General features: G+C 44.7%; 1 protein-coding gene across 4 annotated transcripts in view; it reads left to right on the top strand.

Annotated features, from left to right (window-relative positions):
* SETBP1 (SET binding protein 1) overlaps positions 1 to 17976 on the top strand; it is a 310605-nt gene that overhangs the window by 202001 nt on the left and 90628 nt on the right. For all 4 annotated transcript variants that reach the window (XM_054178144.1, XM_054178145.1, XM_054178146.1 and 1 more), the window contains one exon: positions 12572 to 16037. In XM_054178144.1, the coding sequence (XP_054034119.1) occupies positions 12572 to 16037 (3466 nt within the window). The remainder of the gene's footprint in view (positions 1 to 12571; positions 16038 to 17976) is intronic.

Raw genomic sequence — 17976 nt, forward strand, 5'->3', positions numbered from 1 at the left:
GATGTATGTCTGGAGTTGGAAATTATTCCAGAGGAAAAGACAAGAAGCTCTAAATGTGGAGATTTATTAGTCTGGGATCTAGCCTCCCGCAGGAAGGCATTGACGATACATTGCTGGAATCACTTAACACTAGGTTAGACTAAACATAGGAGGGATATAGAGAAGATATATAGTCACGGATTTTTAGGGCTGGAGAGAGCTTTTGTGATCACTCAGTCAAACCTCCTGCATGTCTCATACCAGGGGATTTGCTTAAATGTATCCCTATTACAAGTCCAAAAGCTGTCATGCCCTAATGCACAGCAGTCAGCAAAGTGGCCAGCCTTGATTTAGAAGAAACTTCTGTTAACAGAGTCTATGGCAGTGAGAAGCTGCTCTCATTATCGTGTATACCCTCTAATAAGAATGTGGCCCATCTGTCTCATTTTGGTTTTTCTAGCTTTGGCTTCACGCCCTGTGTTTGTGCTGAGCATAAGACCTGTGGCACTTCTGGCCCCATGTATCTTTAGTCCCTTTGATGTGTCTCTCAGCTGCTTATAACATCGGGTTCACCTCTTCTTTAGCCAGTTTCCCTCTCCCTCCTCAAGTAGCTCTTGGAAACACTTACCTTCTGCCAATTCTCTCCATGCCAGTCCTACACAATAAGATACATTTTGAGAAGATGGACCAATTTGATGTACTGTGTGCTCCTGATTTACCCTGTGTGACAAGCTGCTTGGAGAGGGGACTGTATCTTCAGTGTCAGTAGTTGCAGTTGCTCGGCTGGAGGACTCAGTCAGCACTTAGGAGAAAGCAGTAACAGAGCTGGGAATGGTTTTGCTTCATCAACATGAATAGAGCAAAGAAATGTACTTAGGTGAGTTACTGGAACAAGGGCAATTAAAGTGTCAGTATCCTACAGTGCAGGTGGTACCACACCAGTGTTCCATCTGGGCTCACTATCTCCACTCCTAAGGGCCCCCTCTGCATTGAAATCACAGAATTTGAGGGTTTCTCCAGACCAGATCTTCATCACAGGATAAGGCAGGTTCTGACCCAACAGAGCTACAAGCTTTGCCTTTTGAGTGCTGGTCCCCAGGTCTGAATTTGTATTTAAAAGCATTCTACCTGCCTGTTCAAACCTCATCAGTGAAAGACTGGGGGCTCCATAAGCTGAATTTTACCCCTGATTGCTTAAATGAGAAGGTCTCAAAAGTCTGGGACGTCATTCAAGTACAAAACTGCTTGGAGTGCTTTGTGGTCCTCTTCTAGACCACTGTTCCCTGCACTTTTTCTGGTCTGTGCTGGTGTGATTTATCTGTGTAGAAGCCAAACCTAAACTTGGTCAAGACCTTTAAGTAATGCCTTAATAAAACTGTAGTTAGCCTGATACTGTTGTTGTGAAAACAGTTGAGAAAGTCTTGAAAGTATACAATCAGGGGACAATTAAATCTCAGGTTCAGCTCCCAGATGTATTTCTGCTGGAGATTCACACTTAATAAAATACAGAAAATTGGATTTTATTTTGGTACATAAATACTTGTAGTGGGGGACTCTGGCATTTAGAAGAGAGAATTGCTCCACCAGAAAACTCACTTCAGCAAAATGAGGCAGTCCAGTTAAGCCCCTTTTATGATCTGAGAAATGACTGGGTTTATAGAACACTAAATAAAACCTGCTCTTTGAGCTAGAGGTTTATTAGTAAAGGTGATTTTGTCATAGCTGAGGTGGAAGGCAAGGAAGGAGAGATGGGGATGAACATCAGAGAAGAGACACAAGTTGTTCAGAAAAAGCACAGGAATGCCCCATAAGTGTGGTGGCACTTATCACCACCTCACCTAGCATTGCCACAGAAGTATCTTAGGTCATTATCCTTTTGTTGTTGTTGCTCAAAAATGTTCTGGCTAGCCTGGTTGGAAACCTGGGAAGGCCTTTGCTATGGGTGTGGTGGGAAGCCTGCAAGAGCATCAGGGTGGAAGAACTGTTTGCAGGAAGCTGTTTCCAGAGAATGGTTCTTACAGAAGAACATTCAAGTTAACTTTGTGGTTTTGCTGTGATGGGTGTCTTTTTTGTTTGAGGACTAAAATCATCAATAGCTATGTCATAGGGATACCACCTCTAGTTCAGAAACAGAAACATCTGGCCTGCTCTTGAGACCATCCGTTTGAGAGAGTTTCATACCTGTCCTGTCTCTGAACGGCGCACCCAACACCATTTGCTAGCTTCCAGAGAGTGCAGTGATGTTTCAGTGGGCGCAGACATCTGTCATGTATGACCTCTTTAGGCAGAATTTCCAAATGGAGTGTACCTTCCACGTTTTGCCACAGGTCACTTCAGTTCATCTTTGCAGGGTGAATTTACTGAAGACAGGCAATTCTGTCTCTGGATTGCTGGTAGAGGATTCAGAGGTGGGAAGACACTGGATACTTGACCTCTCTTGCCAGTTTTCATGAGCTTTAACCCAGCTGTGCCAGGTAGATGTTCTGGCAGATTCCTGGGTGTTTTGCTAAAGCACATGCAACACTTCATCCCAGGCTTTAGCTGCACTTGGGTTGCTTTGTAAGAATTTATCTGGTGGTCAGTAAGTGCCAAATGAAGTGCATGCTAAAAGAATGATGAGCTAAGTGACTGGAGCTCACAGCTTTGATGAGCTTCTCTAAATGCCTGTTTTCAGGTGAATTCAGCGTCTCCTTGACATTTAAGGACTTAATTTATAATCAAATTATCTGACTGTAGTGGAAAGAATCACTGGCCTCGTCGGAAAAGTCATTTATATCCCCCCCCCCCAAGGTCCTTGTTTAAGAAAAGCATTCAGGGAAACACTGCAATTCCTATAACAAGTGAAGGGTGAAAAAAATCTTTCAATACAAATTCAGCACTGCAGGGTTTTAAAACTCATAGTGCACAGCTTCTCATGTTCTTATTTTCAATTTAGAGATCTGGGGTGTGCTGGAGTATTAGCATCTGGACAACACCACAGACCTTTCAGAACCCTTTATTGCTCACATGTCTGCAGGTCCTAGTCCATCCTGGAATCCTTTTGCTGTTTGACTTTGGCCAAGTCACTGTACAGATAGACTGCCCTCTGCATTGCAAAACTACAGACCAAAGTGGAAAAGCAGGATGAGATAGAAACCTGGATGTGCATCATAGTTACATGATTAGGAGAGCAAGTTGAGCTGTGCAGAAGTATATCACCTCTGAAGGGTTGGAAGTATGTTTTATACATGAATAATAAAGTCTCCTATGACTGCTGCTGTTAAGTTCATTACCAGTGCTTTTGGACAAACAAAAGTATGCAGATTAGCAAAAGTGCCTTGCTCTGCTAGTCCTGGCTGCGTGGTTTTAATGTCTGAAGAGCTCACTTTAAAATCTTTGCAATGGCTTGAGGCCAAACAGGAACTGAACCAGGGTTATCTCACCAGATGAATGGCCAAAATTGTATGAGTCCCATTGTAATCCACATTAACCAGTGCCCAGTTCTTCTCTCCCAGCTGCCTAAACCGAGGTGGTCAACTGTGTTATGCTTAATCACAATATTTAAATTGCATTGTTGTGTTGGTGGTGATGAGGTTTTTTTGGAGATGACAGAAATATCCTTATTCAGAGTTCTCCCAGACCTGGTGCTTAATACAGAGCCCTGAAAAGAGCAGGGTTGTTTAAATGCTTGGTAAATGATATCTTTGCAGAGAGGGGTCTGTGCAACTAGTAAATAGCAGAGGAGCCTGCAGCACCAAATCTTCCCTTTATGAACTCAACCTGTTGCAATTTGCCCAAAGAAAAGCCTCAATCTCTGTATGTGAAAGGTGGAAGTATCTGAAATCCAGCAGCAGACTGAAATACTGTGCCAGGCATCCAGTGGCATCCAAGTTAATCTGGAATAACTTTAGACTCTCATTCTTTACTAGGAATTCATGAAAAAGGTACAATTTTCAAACATGTGAGCATCCTTGGCCCCTTCAGTAGCCTCCATGCCTTGCTTTGTCTATTCCTAAGGATCAGTGCTTCAGATAGGTATTCTCAATTCTAATGCCCAAACCTGGACTCCTCTGTGATGACAGAATTCCACAGCTATCACAGGGAAGACAGAGATGCGTAACAGTGGGAGTGCTGATCTGGAAGGATCTCAAGCAGCCTTATTGGAGATCCTTCTGATTTGTGCAAGGCAGTTTGTAATGTCCATGTGAATGGATACAAATAGGAAGATGCTTTGCTATTAATTAACCCATTCCCACCCCATGCTGTGTCTTGCTCTCAAGTAGTCTCACTGAAGCTTCTTGTTAACTCCTGCCTGGCATTCAATGTCTGATGAATGATTCTCACTCCTGTGAGTGTGGTGGTGTTTGGTCTTTGTGCTGTTGAAGGAATAAAATCTGGGAGTGATAAATGACAAAAACTACTCTGGACCATCCCCCTTGTTTGGGACAGTAATGATGAGTTTTATATCAATGTCTGCTAACATATTTTCTGTAAGCATTTTAATTTTAATTAAAGCACCTACATCAGCTCTGAACCAGACTCAGTGTGGTCTCTCAGAAGATGCTGTTTGCATTTCCAGCAAGTATCATCTGTCAGGTGGTTATCCCTCTTCCCCTGGTTTTCCCCCAAGGACCTAAAGGACTTCCTGAAACCATTTCAGACACTTGCTGTTATGAACTAACCTGACTTGATCACAGATCCCTCCTATAAATTGATGAACTTGCATATCAATGACTGCTCAAAATGTAAGTCATCAGGCTAGAATTAAGTTGCCCAGCATATGGTGTCTGCTTGGCGTCTTCTATGTGCAGAGGGATGCTGCCCCAGAAAGACTCAGGGTACTCACCGAAATACAGGAGCTGTCTCCAACCTGTAGTTCTAGCTAGAGTCTTTGAGCAGTTTGTAACTATCCCTTTAAGACACAAGATGAAATGTTCAGTTTTGAGCAAAAGAATGAGCTAAACCATGATTATTTGTTCGTGTGTCAGAGCTGGAAATCTCAGGTTTCTAATTCCTCTCAAAGGGTTTTTATTCTCCAGTGACATGTTTCCATGCATGTCTAGGAAGCAGAAACAGAAGAGAAAGCTTCCTCAAGAGGAACAAATAACCTGGAGCTTCTACAGTGTTTAAGAGTTCCTCATGAAGGAGAACTTATTTTTTGGAAGAGAGGTGTTCATTGCGTTTTCTGCATAACCTCAGTGACACCAGATTGATTTATTCAGTCTTGAAAAACTTCATGACCTTTGCTGGAGACCAAAGACATACCAGCTTTGTCTGAAGTACTTTCAAATGTAAGCTTAAGTCAAAGCAGGTATGAATTAAGGCTTGCCTTTGCTCTGAGCTGGCTCAGTAAGGTCCAGTTTGCATGTAATATCACTGCCACAGCAGAATGCTGAGCTAATCTCTTTCTGTGAATGTCTTGGAGACAACACCTGGTGACCCAGCAACCAGCCAACCAAGGTGGCAAGGAGAACAAATGTCCACCTTCTTGAAAGCATTCACAGCTTCAGACAAGGACTTTTCAGTGAGGTGCCAATTCTCACTTGCCAAAATTGGTACCAAGAATGGCCTTCCTGTTCATGAAGCCCAGGTGGCCAGGAGAGCCAATGGTCATCCTGGCCTGCATCAGGAATAGTGTGGCCAGCAGGAGCAGGGAAGTCATCCTGACCTGTGCTCAGCACTGGTTAGGCCACACCTTGAGTCCTGTGTCCAGTTCTGGGGCCCTCAGTTTAAGGAGGACATTGAGACACTTGAATGTGTCCAGAGAAGGGCAACAAAGCTGGGGAGAGGTCTGGAGCACAGCCCTGTGAGGAGAGGCTGAGGGAGTTGGGGTTGCTTAGCCTGGAGAAGAGGAGGCTCAGGGGAGACCTTCTTGCTCTCTACAGCTGCCTGAAGGGAGGTTGTAGCCAGCTGGGGGTTGGTCTCTTCTCCTAGGCAACCAGCCCAAGAACAAGAGGACACAGTCTCAAGCTGTGCCAGGGGAAGTTTAAGCTGGAGGTGAAGAGAAAGTTCTTCACCGAGAGAGTTGTTAGCCATTGGAATGTGCTGCCCAGGGAGGTAGTGGAGTCACCATCCCTGGAGGTGTTTAAGAAGAGCCTGGATGAGGCCCTTGGTGCCATGGTTTAGTTGATGAGATGGTTTGAGTGACAGGTTGGACTTGATGATCTCAGAGGTCTCTTCCAACCTGGCTGATTCTGTGGTCTATGGTTCATAGACCACATAGGTATTATGTGGTATTTTGATAAGATTCATTCCTGCTGGGGAGGCAGCGCTGGCCTTGGGGTAAAAGCAGGAACTACCCAGGACTCCAAGTGACGCTGCTGATTTGGGAAAGCTTTCTCTTTTTTTTTTTTCTTTCTTTCTTTTTTTCCCCTTAAACTTTTATATCCAGCATATGAAGATAACAAAGGATGGTCTGTCCCAGGAGCACATTCTGGTGTGTCATTGCAGATGCCGGTCTTCACAGACGCTTCCAATGTTATTAATTTTTAAAACAAACTTGCTGATTGAGGTTCTGACTGCCTTTAAATTGTCTCTACAAGGAGACTGTGTACTAATTAACCCGCAGAAACAATCAGTGATGTACCTTTTTCAAGTTTCAGGGTGATTAGAATATGAAAATGAAGAGCACAATGGTGCAGATGTTTTAAAATCGCAGCAGACAGCAATTAGTGACATGGGAACCAGCTGCTTATCTCTCCAGATAAAGCCTCTTAATAGGGAATTACACTTGAGGAGCCATTACACAGATGGATCTGAGAATGATTTAAAGAGGGGGTGTTGTAATATTAACTTTGATTTGCAAGCCAGATTCTTGACAAGCTGTATGTGTGTTCCCTCCTCAGCAAGGTGTGTGTTTGGAGAGGGGAGAAGTAATCTTTCTTTTTCCTGTTTCTGGTGTCTTTTTTATTTTGGGGTGTTGGGGTTTTTTTATGATGGGTTTCTGTAATGGTATGTTTTGTCTTATTTTTTTAAAGTTATATTAATTTATATATTTATTTTATTATTATAATAATAGTAAGCAGTAGTAGTATTATACTAAGCTCTTGATTTCCTTGCTGTCATCTCCTCCCACTTTTTCCTCTGGGACTGGAAGCATCATGTAGATGTAGAAAGAAGCACAGGAGAGGGAACAGTGAAACAGTGAGACATCCATTAGTTAAATTAAGAGTCCCTGAGGGATGGGGTTTGCTGCTAGGTACTACTTGCATAGTAGGGTGCCACTTACCATGGGACTTACACAGTCCCATTCCCTCAGTTGCAAGAGCTGCATGCCAGATTAAAACTGTTAAGGGGAGTAATCACCTTTGCAGGTGCAGGGCTGCACAGGTCTTGTAAAACAGGCATAAACACTGAGTCACACCTCCCCTGCTCTCTGGCCAGTGCTTTTCAGTTGCCAGTATCATAGAGTCATAGAATGGTTTGAGTTGGAAGGGACATTTAAAGGTCACCTAGTCCAAATTCTCTGCAAAGAGCAGGGACATTTTTAACTGCATCAGGTTGCTCACCACCTTGTCCAACCAGACCTGGAATGTTTCCAGGGACAGGGCATCAACCACCTCTCTGGGCAAACTGTGCCACCCTCTTAGTTCTTGTCTTAATCTCCCTTCTTTTAGTTTAAAACCCCCTTGTCTGTTTGCAGCAGACCTTGATAAAAACACTGTCCCTGTCTTTCTTAAAGGCCTTCTTTTAGTGCTTAAAGGCCACAAAAAGATCTCCCTAGAGCCTTCTCTTATCCAGACCCAGCAGTGCCAACTCTCAGGCTATCCCCACAGCAGAGCTGTCCCTCTGATCACTTTTGTGGCCTGCTCTGGACCTGCTCTGACAAGTCCATGTCTTTCCTGTGCTGAGAACTGCAGAGCTGGACACAGCATTGCAGGTGAGGTCTCACCAGAGCAGTGCAGAGCAGCAGAATCACTTCCCTCCACTTGCTGGCCACCATATAGTCCAGGATATGGGATGTATCCTGTTTATAGGTCTGTCCACCACTGCCAAAGCAGAGGACTGAAACTCAGAAATTAGGCATTAAAGTGGTATACTGCTACTAAGAGGATTCAAATGGTTTTTTTTCAGTCTAAGGTTTGGTGTGTGCTGGGTCACGTTGCACAAATTCTGTGCAGACATGGAGGAACACTGAGCAAGCCTGGTGAGATGTGATAAAACTGCATGGGTTAAGTTATGTCTTTCACCAAAGGGAAAAAAAAATAAGAGGAGAAGAAACCCAGTGCAGAATATCTAGATGCTGAAGAAAAACTCCCTGAAAGAGCAAATCATTCCAATGTCATGAAAAATCAACTATCCTTGGTGCCAGTCTTGGCTGTGCTGTGGCTGTTCAAGGCAGCAGCCCCTTGCCAAGACCTATGGAGGTGCAATTATTGCATACTTGTAGACAAATAAATTCATGTGAAAGGCATCAAGACACAGGTTTCTGAAGAGCTCTTTTTGCCTTCACCATACTGACAGCTCTGGCATCTTCTGCTAGTCCGTCAGAGGCTGACATAGCTGCACCGGGGTTTGCTGGCTTCTTAAGGGGGTGCTCATCCAGCAGGGAACACTGAAGCCTAATCATCAGGACCTATGGAATGAGATAGCAACCACATGCATACGCAGGGAGTAAAATACACTTGGCTGCTTTGCTTTCAGCTGATGTAGTGGTGCTTGCAGATAAGCAGTTCCCACATGCCCATTGCAGCCAGTGAAAACCAACCTGCTGCAGAGGTCTGGTTCCTATGATGCACAAGAATTATTTTGAAGTGATATGGAGGTGTCTGGCAAGGTAGAGCAAATAGTAACATTACATTGGAGGAAGCTGCATGAGGAAACCCAGGTGGACTGTTAGGTACTTGAGCAGATGCTTAGGAAATGGACTCCCCTGATCCTGCTGACTGGTCATTTTTTGAAGGCCTGTTGGGGTGCTGTGCTGGCCTGTGTGACAAAGTGCCTTCAGAGCTTGCACCTTTCATGACATAGGCATGTATTTCCCATCACTTCTCAGACAGATGTTGTGGTCATTTGTGGTGCTGGAGTGATGACAAGGTTAGCATTAGAGGTATGTTGGAAGTTGCATCATCTTCTTTTATAATGTGGAGGCCAAGGACAGAGGCTGGGTGAACCAAACAATACATCAGCATTCATCACTCCGGTAACCTCTGAGTTCTGAGCCCTCATTGACTGCCTTAAAACATGGATCAGAGATTAATGCTCCTATTAAACCGATGCTCTCTGTGTGGTGGACATGAAGGGCCCAGGGCCTTGCCATCTCGTGGTGGTTTTGCTCACTCCTGTAACCCTGTTAATATTTTTATATATGAAAATTGCTTTTTTCCAAATGAAATCTTTCAGATCATTTAGTTTCACAGCCCAGCAATTCAGAAGCAACACGAGTGTAAGGAGTTGCTTTGGTTGCAGCTGTAAGGTCAAGGTCTATACAGAATGGGCTTCACCCTTTCTTGGTCAGTAGCAGCCTCAGCTCATGGTTTTCAGGGATTGTCTAAGTCACAAGTCGTGGCACCTTGGGAAGATGAGGTTTCCTGTGATGTTTGGCTATCCTCTCCAGCTCGCTGGTACCTCACCAGAGCATGGCTACCTCCCACACACCTCCTTGTGCCCAGCTGACAGTGCAGCCAGGCTGGTGGCCTTGGGAGCAAGAGAATCCCAAACAACTGAGGTAAAATGAAGCTCAGGAGTTTTATGATGCTTGAAAAAATGAAAATCAAACCAGACTGTCCAACATCAGTGCCAATGTTGCTGGTTTCCTTTTGACCCCTCCCTCACCTCATCCCAAGAGCATGGGTGCAGGTGGGCTCCATTTTCTGAAAGAAGGCATCAGTGGTGCGGGTCGTGGCTGCTGTGTGTTGTGTGGCTTGCATATGGGAGCACACTTCAAGGAGGAGGAACTGATTCATTCCCCTGAGGGATGTTTATGCTCTTGGCTCTTTCCTCAGGCTGGAGAAACCGGGTGTCGCTCACCCACGACATCTGCAGCTTCACCACAGCTGCGTGCTTTCATTTTCTCACTCCACAATTCCTGGAAATCTCTGCTTTCCCTGAGCATGGCTGATCCATGTGCATGACAGCTGAGCTATCCGCAGGACTTAAGAGTCTCTGATTACTCCTCAGACAATGGACCAGAACAACTTCATCATTATTGCTTATTCCAAAAAAAACCCCACCCAAGCCACATGCCCATTTTGATGTTCACATGAAGGACAGCTAAACATCAAGCTATCAATAACGTGATATGTACTGGTCACTAAATAATGCAGCAGGGGCTTGGAAATGCTTAGTACTTTTCAAATCCCTCTGCAGTTACTCAGAGCTGGTAACACTTCATTTTCTACCTCAAAGCTCTCTTATGCTGACAGCCTGCTTGCCCCAGAACTTGCTCTCGCAAGCACCCCAATGGACTGATAGAGACGTAATCGCGATGGGGTGTTTGCAGAAACTCCAAACACTTAGCAGTTGTTTTCTATTATTCTTTCCTTGGTTACACATTTGAGTCTTTCATCATTTATTTGGCATTTGGAATGGTGTCAGTACAGTTTGCTAAGAACAGTTGTTTGTGGTCCTAGGTGTAATTGCACAGTTTGATCCAGAGCTTTACAAACAAGATCCTAAACATCATAAGGGAAAACAAAGGTCTGGAAGAAGCCAGTTTGTGACAGCAAAAAATAGTGATAATAAAAATTGATTACCCTTTCTTTTGTGCATAAATGTTTCAAAAGTGTGGTGGTGAATGGTGCCACATCCAGCTGGCGGCCAGTCACCAGTGGTGTGCCCCAAGGATCAGTGCTGGGCCCTGTGCTCTTTAACATCTTTATTGATGATCTGCATGAGGGCATTGAGTCCATCATCAGTAAATTTGCAGATGACACCAAGCTGGGGGCAGGAGTTGATCTGCTGGAGGGTGGAGAGGCTCTGCAGAGGGACCTCGACAGGCTGGACAGATGGGCAGAGTCCAAGGGCAGGAGATTGAACACATCCAAGTGCCGGGTTCTGCACATTGGCCACAACAACCCCATGCAGAGCTACAGGCTGGGGTCAGAGTGGCTGGAGAGCAGCCAGGCAGAGAGGGACCTGGAGATGCTGGTCAATGGTAGGCTGAACATGAGCCAGCAGTGTGCCCAGGGGGCCAAGAAGGCCAAGGGCTTCCTGGCCTTCATCAGGAACAGTGTGGCCAGCAGGAGCAGGGAGGTCATTCTGCCCCTGTACACTGCGCTGGTTAGGCCACACCTTGAGTCCTGTGTCCAGTTCTGGGCTCCTCAGTTTGGGAAGGAGGTTGACTTGCTGGAATGAGTCCAGAGAAGGGCAACAAAGTTGGTGAGGGGTTTGGAACACAAGCCCTGTGAGGAAAGACTGAGGGAGCTGGGGTTGCTTAGCCTGGAGAAAAGGAGACTCAGGGGTGACCTTGTTGCTCTCTACAACTACCTGAAGGGAGGTTGTAGACAGATGGATGTTGGTCTCCTCTCCCAGGCAGCCAGCACCAAAACAAGAGGACACAGTCTCAGGCTGTGCCAGGGGAGGTTTAGGTTGGATGTGAGGAAGAAGTTCTATACAGAGAGAGTGATTGCCCATTGGAATGGGCTGCCTGGGGAGGTGGTGGAGTCGCCGTCATTGGAGGTTTTCAGGAGGAGACTTGATGGGGTGCTTGGTGCCATGGGTTAGTTGTTTAAGTGGGTTGGATTTTTTGAGGGGTTGGACGTGATGATCTTGAAGGTCTCTTCCAACCTGGTCTATTCTATTCTATTCTATTCTATTCTATTCTATTCTATTCTATTCTATTCTATTCTATTCTAAATACAATTTCTTTAGCTAAAGGAGGTCCACCAAGAAAAAGAGCAGACTTTCTTTGGCTCTTTGTGACACTTTTCATCATAATTCTGCCCTTACTGTGACCTTCGTGATTTGAAGTGTTGCTGTAGGATTAGGAATCATATTGAGAATATCTCTTATGAATGTAGCAAGTGGCAGATTATTAAAATGGGAAGGGAATCATGCAGATATTGAACCTGCCAAGTGTGCCTGATGCACTCGACACCGTGCATATGATTTTAAGCACTAAGTTTATGGGGATGACTTCAATGTGGCAGTTCAAGCAAGTACATCTTCACAGATTCTGTCTTCATAGGGAAGTGGACCCATGGGTTTTTCTCATCTTTGTTACAACTGCTGAGATAATGTTTCATTTTTGTTGTTTGTAACAATGAGCTTAATTGCTGTTGTTAAGCAGCAAGTTCTGTGAGACACATTTTAGGAAAGAGGGTTTCTCACCGGGAGGCTGAGTTGCACCATTCAGCCATTGGAAGGGAATATTTCACTTGTGTTTTAAATCAAAAATCAATAGAATGCATTTCCTTAGCAATTCAGCATTTACAGAAATGTTTCCATTGTTTTTAGAGTGGGAAAGCAAAACAAAGCTTGTTTACAGAGCATGAATCTAAATGCAGATTTGGCTCAAGTACAAGAAGACTTTATAAAGTCTCCTATCCCTTGCAGGGACATTGGTTGAGAAGAGTTGTCATTCACTGTTGAAAGAAAAAGCTACAACCAGGGGTAATGAATAGGTCAATAAACTTATTTTTTCTTTTCCTATTTATTTTCTCCTACTTTCCAGGTGTATGATAGGCCACAAAAACATTCTTCTCTTCACTATGACCCGGGCCTCCAATCAGACTTCACCAGTGACACCTTAAAATCAAAGCACCAGCAGAAAAGTAGCAACCAGCACCATCTTGACTGGTCAACAAGCTCTGATACTGGATCCACTTCTCAAAGCTGCTTCCTCAACACAGAAGCTAGCCGAGAAGCAGTTAGTGCCACCAAGATCCCCACTCCAGAGGCAGGAGTCTCCTTCAGCAAATCCCAAGCAAAGAAGTCCTGCACCAGCAGCACATGGGGGCAGCTCAGTGCTGGTAGTAAAGAGCTTGCCATTTGCAGTGCGGTCCCCTCACCCAACAGCATCAGCGCTGCTACCCAGCCAAGCAGCATCTCTGAGTGCAATGGACTTTTGCCTCTTGGTGATCAAGATGGAGGTGTGCAGCTGGAGGCCACTGAGCAGCCCACTGGGAGTACAAAGAAGAAATCCAGTAAAAAGGACTTTGTAAGTCAAACCATCCAAACTGCAGACATTGAATGGGTAAAGAGTGCTCAGAAAGCATTTGACAGCAAATCCCATGACAGCATGGAAGGGAAAAAGGAGTCTTACTCAATGGATAGTGTGTTGGATGCATCACCCTTGAAGCAGAACCCCACTTCCACTAGCAGCTGTGAAAGCGATGCCAGTCACGTGCGAATTACTATTCCAATAAAGTCTCCGACAACAGATATGTCCAGCCACAAGAGGAAAAAAAGGCAGTCCACAAAATCTTCCCTAGAGAAAACTACCCAGGAGAAAAGCCTACCTTCTGGAATTGCTCTGGGCTGTGAAGTAGCAAACAAGACTATCTCTCAACCAGAGGGGAGTAAAAAAGATCTTCGAGTCACAAAGCCAGGGAAAGTAATTGGAAATGAGTCCCCCTTAGTAACTATTGACAGCAGTGTGCTCACTGACAAAGCTTCCCTCAATGGTGCCACCAGGCTCAGAAAACCCGTCCCTATGGCACCCACTCTCCTGTCCACTGATCTTCCCACAGCTAGCAAGTTATCTGAGGTCCAGCATCCCAAACATGCAGCTAAACGGCGATGGACCTGCAGCAAACCTAAATCTATGCTTCAGGAGACCTCTATGACAACATCTGAGAAGCTGATGGTGGAGCCTCCTTCAGCCTACCCTATCACACCATCCAGCCCTCTGTATACCAATACAGACAGTCTTACTGTGATCACACCTATCAAGAAAAAAAGAGGACGACCAAAGAAACAGCCTTTGCTCACCGTTGAAACCATTCACGAGGGAACATCCACCAGCCCAGTGAGTCCAATCAGTCGTGAATTCCCAGGAACAAAGAAGAGGAAGAGGAGACGGAATCTGGCCAAGTTGGCTCAGATGGTCCCAGGAGAGGACAAGTCCATCAGTGAGCTCAAATTTCACAAGAAGGTGGGGAAGCTCGGGGTCTTGGATAAGAAGACCATCAAGACCATCAATAAAATGAAGACGCTCAAAAGGAAGAATATCCTCAATCAGATCTTGTCCTCCTGCTCCAGCAGCATAGCTCTGAAAGCAAAAGTCCAGCCACCGTCTAGTGCTGGGCCTACCACCATTGATGCCAGATTAGGGAAGCAGATCAATGTCAGCAAAAGAGGGACTATCTACATTGGTAAGAAACGGGGCAGAAAGCCAAGAGCAGAGCTGCACCCTCAGACAGAAGAACCTAAGACAGCCATCAAGCACTCAAGGCCTGTTTCCAGCCAGCCAGAAAACCCAGCAGTGCCTTCCAACCTGCAGTCACTTGTGGCATTGTCACCAGCAGCTATTCATCCACTTTCGACACAGTTAGTGGGGACTAATGGCAACCTTAGCCCGGCAAGCACTGAGACTAATTTTTCAGAATTAAAAACTATGCCAAATCTTCAACCTATCAGTGCTCTTCCTACAAAAACCCAGAAAGGAATGCACAGTGGAACTTGGAAGCTGTCTCCACCCAGGTTAATGGCTAATTCACCTTCCCACCTGTGTGAAATAGGTTCTCTGAAGGAAGTGACGCTGTCGCCGGTGAGCGAGTCCCACAGTGAGGAAACCATACCGAGTGACAGCGGGATAGGAACGGACAACAACAGCACCTCCGACCAAGCTGAGAAGAGCTCCGAGTCCCGCCGCAGATACTCCTTCGATTTCTGCACCCTGGACAATCCAGAGGCTATCCCATCTGACACCAGCACAAAGAACAGGCATGGTCACCGGCAGAAACATCTCATTGTGGATAACTTTCTCTCTCATGAGAGTATTAAAAAGCCAAAGCACAAGAGGAAAAAGAAAAGTCTGCAGAACAGAGATGACCTCCAGTTTCTGGCAGACCTGGAGGAACTCATCAATAAGTTTCAAGTGTTCAGGATTTCCCATAGAAGTTACACTTTTTATCATGAAAATCCATATCCCAGCATCTTCAGGATTAATTTTGATCACTACTACCCTGTGCCATATATCCAGTATGACCCATTGCTCTATCTTCGCAGGACCTCTGACATGAAGTCTAAGAAGAAGCGTGGTAGACCTGCCAAAACCAATGACACCATGACAAAGGTGCCTTTTTTACAAGGGTTCGGTTACCCTATTCCCAGTGGGAGTTACTATGCACCCTATGGAATGCCTTACACATCAATGCCTATGATGAACCTTGGTTACTATGGTCAGTATCCAGCTCCTTTGTATCTGTCTCACACGCTTGGAGCGGCTTCCCCATTTATGAGACCTACCGTGCCCCCACCCCAATTCCATGCAAGCTCTCATATGAAGATGTCCACCACTGCCAAGCATAAAGCTAAACATGGAGTGCACCTACAAACACCTGTGGCAATGGGCCTTGGAGACATGCAGTCCTCTTTGGCTCCTGCAAAGGCTGGAGGAACGAGCCTCTCAAGTGGCCGACTTCACAAAAGGAAACACAAACATAAGCACAAGCATAAGGATGAGAGGATATTGGGGACACATGAAGATCTGAGTGGGCTCTTTGCTAGCAAGTCCACTGGCTTCTCCAGCCATGCAATCAATGAAAGGCTAAGCAGCTCAGATAAAGACCTCTCCTTGCTCAATGAAAAAAGCAAGCATAAGGAGAAGCAGAAGCACCAGCATTGTGAAACTGGACACAAAGGCTCAAAGAGTAGCTTTGAAGTGGATACACTCTCTACGTTATCACTTTCTGATGCCCAGCAGTGGACACAGAGTAAAGATAAAAGTGACTCAAGCAATGATCCCATTGACTCTTGCACAAAGAGGTACTCTGGTAACACTGAGAGTAATGGAAGGTCAGAGCCCCTGGACGTGTTTGGTGAAATGAATTCCTCAAGTGAGAAGCGGGACAACGATGCAAGTGGAAATAAAAGAAGAAGCTTTGAAGGGTTTGGGACGTACAGGGAAAAGGACATTCAGCTCTTCAAGACTAACAGGAAGGACAGAGGTGCTTACGATTCTTCAGCATCTTCAGGTAAGATCTACTTTATTCTGATTTCTCTTACTGTATTTAAATTCCAATGCTGAACAGAGAGAGTGTTGCCATTTACAGCAAAATATAAGCCAATAACTTCTCTGGGGCTTTGTAGCTGACTCCCGTTCCAAAGTTTGGTCACACATTAAGCCAAAGCCTTTAAATGTCTTTGAGTTGTTACATGGCGTTTTTACAACACTTTCCCTGCCCTTCCCTTTCTCTTCTAGCTTGTTACACTTCCTCCAAATATCTCACCATTGCATTCTGCAGTAGAAGCAGTTACAATGTTTGTTGGCTCTGATCAGTGACTTATGCTGTGGAGTGGTAGTCATTGCCCAGTAGAGAGTCTTTGCTCTGTCCCACAAAGTGTATGGAAGCCATTTGTTGGTGAGATGAACCAGACACGTGGGAAGTTTTGGAGCTGGGTCAGTGTCCCATAACTCGTGATGATCTGGAGGAACCTATGACGGTGCTGTCTGGGATGAACATATGGAGACTCTGGGTACAATCTAGTGTAAATCTGTTGGTTCCAGTCAGCAGGTGTCACATAAAGTAGTCCTGAGCATTGAGTGGCTGTGGGAAGGGACTAGTGTGATGGAAACAATAAAGCCTCGCCAATTGACTGAAGAGTTTTAGTACTGATGACTTGGAAATATAAGCTGGGTAGATGAGGAGGGAGGAAGCTCCTTTTGGCTGCTGAGGACATCTGTTCCTCTCCCACAGAGGGGAAAAATAAAAGAAAGAATCTGAATCTTGTCTAACAGACTGAATTGTGCTTAACAATATGAAGCTGTTTTCATGATGACACAGAGGCAGGTGTTTTGCTGCAATATAAATGAATTTATCTTGAGAGCAAGCCCAGAGCTCCTGCAGCATCAGAGTGTTTATCTCAAAGCAGATTTCACACTTGGTTTTGCAAAAGCGAGTACTTTACTATACCAACCAGGGGTGAATGAGATTCTGATGTGCTAAAAAAGAGCTTCAAAAATGTGTAGCCTTCAAAATGAAAAGAGCATCAGAAGGGAACGTAGAGGGAGCAGAGGATTCCTATAACCTGCCAGTGAGGTTCTTAACTTTTTCATTGACTGGTAACTGGTTGAGATCCAAAGACTGCTCATGCTTAAGCCACCTAGACATTTTATTTTCCTTCTCTGAGGCCAGGGTCTGTATGATAGCAGTGAAAAGCAGTCTAAAATGACTAACATTCTTCCCACTTGTGATGTCATATTATTTCAGACCTGTTATGACACCCAGAAATGAGACCTCCAGAAATATTAGGTTATACTAGGTTTGCTGCATGCCTGGACAAAGAAGAAAATCATTCTCCACCAAGTGCTGCAGTGGTATCGCATTAAAGAAGTTGTGTTCCTATAGGCAAGGGTTAAAAAGGCTTCAAAATTCTTAACAAGGCTGTTTCTCATTTTTTTAGTGGAAGTTACTGATTTCACAGTTTGATAACAGCTGGATTTGTAGCCTTTTTGTTTTCTGAATAGAAGATATTTGCTAAGCTTGTACTTTCCAATTTAATATGTATCACTTAGGCATGGCAAATTGCCAAGAGAAAATTCTGAGCACTGCTGAACCCAAATGAGTTTCAGAAACAGGGTCATGATCCCCACCAGGCTGACTTGGAAATAAAATTGCGAAGAAAAAGTCCATTTTGTGTTATTGTCCTTCAGTTTATTGTACATGATGACAAAAACGTAAGATGGAGTGGTAGAACTTGCAGCAGAAGCTCCATCATAATTTGCTATTTAAACTCTTAAAACTCATTGAAACAAGCAAACTAAAAATATTAATTCTGTTTATTTATTACTTTTCATAATTAAAGCTGCACATCATTCCCCATGACCCAATCCATCATGTCACAGAATAGGGGTTTCTTGATTGTCAAGCTATCAATTAGATGGGCCCAGCAGAGCCAGCTAACCAGAGCCAT

This window comes from Dryobates pubescens, chromosome Z (assembly GCF_014839835.1).
Source record: "Dryobates pubescens isolate bDryPub1 chromosome Z, bDryPub1.pri, whole genome shotgun sequence".
In the NCBI taxonomy this organism is placed as follows: domain Eukaryota; kingdom Metazoa; phylum Chordata; class Aves; order Piciformes; family Picidae; genus Dryobates; species Dryobates pubescens.